Source organism: Chrysochloris asiatica, unplaced genomic scaffold (genome assembly GCF_000296735.1).
Source record: "Chrysochloris asiatica unplaced genomic scaffold, ChrAsi1.0 scaffold00050, whole genome shotgun sequence".
In the NCBI taxonomy this organism is placed as follows: domain Eukaryota; kingdom Metazoa; phylum Chordata; class Mammalia; order Afrosoricida; family Chrysochloridae; genus Chrysochloris; species Chrysochloris asiatica.
In genome coordinates this window covers 11376565-11382594 of record NW_006408568.1, presented here as the reverse complement: position 1 = coordinate 11382594, position 6030 = coordinate 11376565, and the positions used below count along the sequence as shown (strand labels likewise).

Sequence of the window (6030 nt, the reverse complement as noted above, 5' to 3'; positions counted from 1 at the left end):
AGTGTATCACCCACAGCGCCACACCAGGACTCCACTCAGTCCTTTATGGTCATTGAATTGGAACCAACAGCAATGGGCTTGATTTGGTACATGGTACGTACATGCTGGTACAAGATGGCCAAACTTCGTCTCTCATATTTCAGACATATTGTCAGAAGGGACCAGTCACTGGAGAAGGATATCATGTTTGGTAAGATGGAGGGTCAGAGAAAAAGAGGAAGACCCCCAACAAGATGGACTGGCCAAGTGGTAGCATTGATGGACTCAAGCGTGGCAACAGTAATGAGGTTGGCCCAGGATCGGGCAGTGTTTCATTCTGCTGTGCATAAGGTCGCTATGGGTCGGTACCAACTCAATGGCACCTAACAACAACACATATCTGGAGTCCTGGAGTGGAGCTGTGGGCTAATGCACCAGACTGCAAAGCCATTTGAACTGCAAGATGGGTGGTTTAGGGTCACCAGCTGCTCCTCAGCAACCCTATAAAGGCTCGCTATGGGTCGGAATCAACTAGAGTACACTTAACAGCATAAATATCTGGCATCCTGGTGTGGCTCTGTGGGATAATGCATTAGACTGCAAAGTTGTTTGAACTGCAAGGTTGGTGGTTCAAGCTCACCAGTTGCTCCTTGGAAACCCTACACATGGTCACTATGGGTCAGAATCCACTCAGTGGTACTTAACAACAGCACGTTAATATCTGAATTATCCTTTTAACTTTTAATGTCTTACAATAATAAATTACAAAGGTCAGCACCCTGTTTTCCAAAACTCAAAAGCACATTGATCTAGACAATGCTACACAATCTATTTGATATTGAATGTTAAAGGAAGGTATAATCCTAGGAAGCTATCTTTCGGGGATGGTGAAGAATTTATTAATGCAAGAATTAACAAAGTGACAGAAACAATCATCTGGTTTAGCTAAATTATTAGTGTATTGGTCAAGTTAAAGTTAACCTAACTAGTTGCCTCATTAAGTCTATCGTGCTGTGGTTAAACCCTACCCTTTTCCCAACAATTTCAATCTTCTGAAGTTTAAGAATCTGTCACGTACTATACAACCAACACTGTACACTACTACAGACTGGGATACAATTGGGAGCATATACTGACTGAAGACGCACGGAGACTCTTAACCACAAGGTAAGGGTTGGATCCCAATAGGCTCTCCACAAATAAAGATGAAGCTTTCTGCTCCCGCAAAGATTTAAAGCCTCCGAAACCCTGTACCAGATCGGAGTCAGAACGGACTCGACGGCACTTAACAACGAAGACTTTTAAAAAAAAATGTGCGTCATTCTCATTTAAAGGACCAACTAACATGTTGTCTGTCTGATGTGATGCTGAGGACACAATATCACACATGTAGTCTTTCTGCCATAGTACACAACCTGAATCTAATTATCTAACCACATCGAGGAACTTTTTCTACAACGGACCCGTACTGTACAAAAATGTCAGAAAAGACAGTCTAAGAAACGGTTCCAAATTAAAAGATACAAGAAAGGCATGATAACTAATGACTAATCTCAGACGCAAAACACTCATTTCTCCTCTTCTATAAAGCAACTGGAATTTCAGAAAAACAGCGCAGGATAAGTCACGAGTTTGCGATATAAAAGGACACCGGAGCCGGGCAGCCTGCGCAGACGCTCTGTGAAGAAAGAGCCATATTGGGCGGGGCGAAGGCGGGACTTCCTGGACCAGCCTCTCTTCCCACTGGCTGAGAAGGAGCTTGAGGGGTGGACTGCACTGTCACTTGGCAGGAACCGGAAGCCAGAGGAAAGGAAGCAAAAGAAGCTGAAACCTACTCTTGATTTTGTCTTCCTTTCCTTCCACTGTACCCTTCAAACCGAAACTCGAGCCTGTAGCTCACAGATTCTCAGCTTTCGCCATGGCCCTCAGCGATGCTGACGTGCAAAAGCAGGTGAGAGAATGGTGTTGAGTCCCGCGAAGCTGCGGTGCAGGTCCCAGAGTGGTGGGCTGGAGCCCGGGCTCATGGAGGGCGGGGGCCTTGGGCAGCCCAAGGAGGGTTCTTTTCCCACGTCCTCGGTTCTGTCTGCGGGAGGGGCACTTGCTGACCCACCCAGCTCCTGTGACTTCTGCTCCGATCTTGCGCACTTGCCTGAGGCCCGCCGCCGCCTTGAGCTACCAATCCCTATTTTCTTGGAATGATTGCTATGCTTGATAGAGCGGAGAGATTTTGCAGAGATTGAAAACATCATTTTCACTTGAATTTTAACCCTGAGGGAAGGGATCACGGTATATGAAAGGAAGGAAACAGTGCTAAGGGAAAAGAACTACCTACAACGTTGTTTTGAGGTCATTCACTTTATGAACTGTTAATCTTCATTGTGGAGGAGTCTTCTTCAGTTATACTGAATTGTAATGGTTTGTCTCCCCCTAATCTTTATATTAATATTTGTTTCATGTTGGTAGTCCTCTTTTTCTTACATTTGTGAACCACAGTGCCTAAAAGTTTTTGGCACAAAATAAATTAGTAGTGTTTTATGGGAAGAATTAATTGCTAATGAAAGTCGCAAACCTACTTCAACGTTGCAAGTGTATATATATTCAGTTGTGGGAAACGTGTTTAGTTTTTTTTTTTTTTTTTAATACCTTCAAGACTGTGAGCATTAGGAATATTGAAATGCAAAACTCTTCCAGGAGGATATAGCAGCTTTGGTAGTTGTATAACTAACACGATAGAAAGGATTTGACTTGTCAATAGATATCCCGAAGCCAGGGTCCTTGCATTTAGCAGTGGTAATACCTATAGGTTTTTCAGAGGAGGAAGCCTGCTACTTAATTTCTCTATAATTTAGAGAACTAAACATACTTCTTTTTGAAGTACTAGGAAAATTCTGACTAAAGTACACTGGCTTATGAATCTTCTTAGATGAGCAATGAGATAAATAGCTTTTTTTCCCTTGTATATTTTCCATTGCCTTGAAAATGGCTTTTCATTTTATTTTTAACCTAATATGGACTAAAAAGAGTGAAATAGTTGTTCATTTCAATGATTATAGATGAATCTAGTTTTAATCACAAAGGGGAAGAGGGATATCAAAAATAGCACCTACAGAGAAGTTTAAGAAATCTTCCAATATTGTTACAAAACAGTGGATTTTTGTTTTACATTTGTCATCACTGCTTCTGGTTTTTAATAGGGGAAAATGTTATTCAATGGAAAGGAACAGGGACCTTTGCTTATTGGAGTGGTCATACTTTTAATATTGATTCTCATCTTCCTTTTGCAACTTCATCTTCCCCCTTGTTATAATGTACTGAAGACTGACTTCCTCAGGAGCCTTGGGGGCACAATGGTTAAGACTCTGCCTCTGTTAGTTTGACAGTTCCAATCCACCAAGTGGCTGCACAGGAAGGAGATCTGGGGATAGAAAGAATGAACTGCTATGGTTCTCCTATAGTGATTACAGCCAAGAAAGCCCTGTGGGGCAGACCTACTCTGTCAAACACGGTTGCAATGAGTCAAAATTAACTTTACGGTATACAAGTCTTCCCTAGAAAAATATAGTATAAAGGCAAAGCAATGTATTTCTGCAATTAAGGTCAAATTAATTTTTCATTCTGTACAATTAAAATAAAGGAATTTTGGTAGCCTAGGGGGCTATGAGTTGGACTGCTAATTGGATGGTTAGTAGTTTGAATCTACCAGTCACTCCATGGGAGAAAAATGAGGCTTTCTACTTCCGTAAAGAATTACAGCCTTCGAAACTCTACGGTGGTGGTTATGTGTCGAGGAATAGTGACCCTGTATAGGCGTCCCGGTGTGGTGCTGTGGGTTAATGCACCAGACTGCAAAGCTGTTTCAACTGTAAGGTCGGCGGTTCAAGCTCACCAGCTGCTCCTTGGAAACCCTATACAGGGTCGCTATGGGTCAGAACTGACTCAACGACACTTAACAAATAGGGGTTCGAAAGCTATAAATCTTTATAGGATCAGAAAGTCTTATCTTTCTCCCGTGCAACTGCTGGTAATTTCAAACTGCTGACCTTGAGATTAGCAGCCCAACTTGTAACCAAAGCACTACCAGATCGCCTTTGGAAACTCTATACAGGGTTACTATGAGTCAGAACCGACTCGATGGCATACAGCCACCACCAACAAAATTAAAAGAATGAAGAAATCTTATGTATTGTCTGTAACCTTCGACGCTAGAATGTAAACTCCATGAAGGTAGTGAATTTCCAGTACTGAATAAGCCAACTAGACACCAAGCATATGTTGTTATCAAGTGTTCTTGAGTCGGTTCCCACACATAGCAACCCTGTATAGGGTTTCCTAGGAGCAGCTGGTGGACTTGAACCACTGACCTTTATCCTACAGTACCACATACTAGCCACTTAACAAATTATAGATTCGCTGACATCTTCTTCATTGCCTTTTTAAAATAAATGTTTTATTGTGAATTGTGTGATAGTCTACATGGGAGAACATTAGTTTTACATTCATTCTATCATCCCGCCCATGCATACTCACCCAACCAATGGGTGTACCCTATAAGCCTGCACCCCCAACCACAGTCCTCAGCCCTTTCCATCTCCTGATCCCAAGTCCCCAGCCACACCATCTCTTGCTGTCATTTTCTCTGCCTCCATCTCAGGCCTCACTGCTTCTCTGGGTAGGATTCCGCTCTCCGCTTTTCTCCATTGATGGTCCTAGGGCCCTCTGCTCCTAGATTGAAAAGTTAATCACTCCCGTCCTTGCTATAAAATCCCCACCTTTAGATTTCCAACCCTCACAATCAGTCCTAATAACAATTATTCACCATTGCATCACAAGAGACCCATCTGTATTTCGTTTCATCAGCCCTTCCTGGACAGGCTGGATACTATTCACTGGCGACTCTACCTTCCTCCACGCCCTTTGGATCTAGGTTCCGTCTTGAAAGCTTGCAAGCCAGTCACTAATTACCTTTGTATCCCTCCCCTCATTTTGGGTAGCCAATGTCCAAATTGCTCATCCCTGTCTACCCTTTGTGTGGAGGGTTGGAAATAGTTCTTGCAGCAGGGATTTGTTTCCCTCTTTTGAGCTACTGTGTTTATAGGTGTAGGTCATGTTTATCAAATTGTATCAGATGACTTTTTTTCCTCTTCTTTCTTCTTCAGGTTGAGCTCTGTTTATCTAGTCATTGAAGCCAGGTCAAGTGGGTATCATCTGCAAGTGTGGGTGTTCTTGCGTCTGTCTGCCCTCTTTTTATCAGCTGGCCGCCCCACTCCACTCTAGTCCGCTGTGTCATTGACTCTGAGCCCATGAGTTCCCAGGTGTTGCCTCGCTACTGGCCAACCAAGTCTCCACCCGGGTTCACAGTAGTTTGCTGAATGATGTAGGGCTTAGCTCGCCACTTCATTGAGGTTCTTAGGTTACTTCCCCTTCTGGGTAACGTGCTTCTTCATTGCATTTGATACTTTGTGTGTTTCTTTTTCTTTTGGGCTGTATGGTCATCTATTTAGAAGGAACTCAACCTTTCATAAAGTGTAATTACTGAGTTAGCAGGGAGAAGAAAAATATAATTTTAAAGATTGATTTTCTTGTATTAGGGGTAGCGCTAAATGTCCTTAAGGAGTTGCTATTTCATTTCTTAGAACTCTGAAAAGACAGAGTATGTTATGTTGACTATAAATAGTTAGACTTCTCTGACTTGGGTTTAAATCAGTGTGTTTTGCTCTTAAGCTATGCTGATCTAGTTAGATCTGGTAGGAGAGGGTCCAGCAGCAGCAATCAAGGCAGATAATGCAGGTTTGAAACAGTTCACCTTTACAGGCCAAAGGGTTTTGTAGCATTTATAAACACCTGCTTTGATTACTGTATTTAGTTAGCTAAGGTACTTTTTAAATTCCTGACTGGATCAAAACTCAGTGGACGCTAAACCTGCTGCCCTACAAATCTGGTAATCTTTTCAGCAAGGCCACAATAATTTTCCATAAATATTGTTCTGGACTAGTCCCCCCCCAAATATTTCTAGGCTTGTATTGTATTATCTATAAAATAGGCTTTTTTTTT

General features: G+C 42.4%; 1 protein-coding gene across 2 annotated transcripts in view; it reads left to right on the top strand.

Annotated features, from left to right (window-relative positions):
* Positions 1-1845: 1845 nt before the first annotated feature.
* ATP6V1E1 (ATPase, H+ transporting, lysosomal 31kDa, V1 subunit E1) overlaps positions 1846-6030 on the top strand; it is a 23769-nt gene continuing 19584 nt past the window's right edge. For both annotated transcript variants that reach the window (XM_006862723.1, XM_006862722.1), the window contains exon 1: positions 1846-1930. In XM_006862723.1, coding sequence (XP_006862785.1) covers positions 1898-1930 — 33 coding nt within the window. In that variant the 5' untranslated portion in view covers positions 1846-1897. The remainder of the gene's footprint in view (positions 1931-6030) is intronic.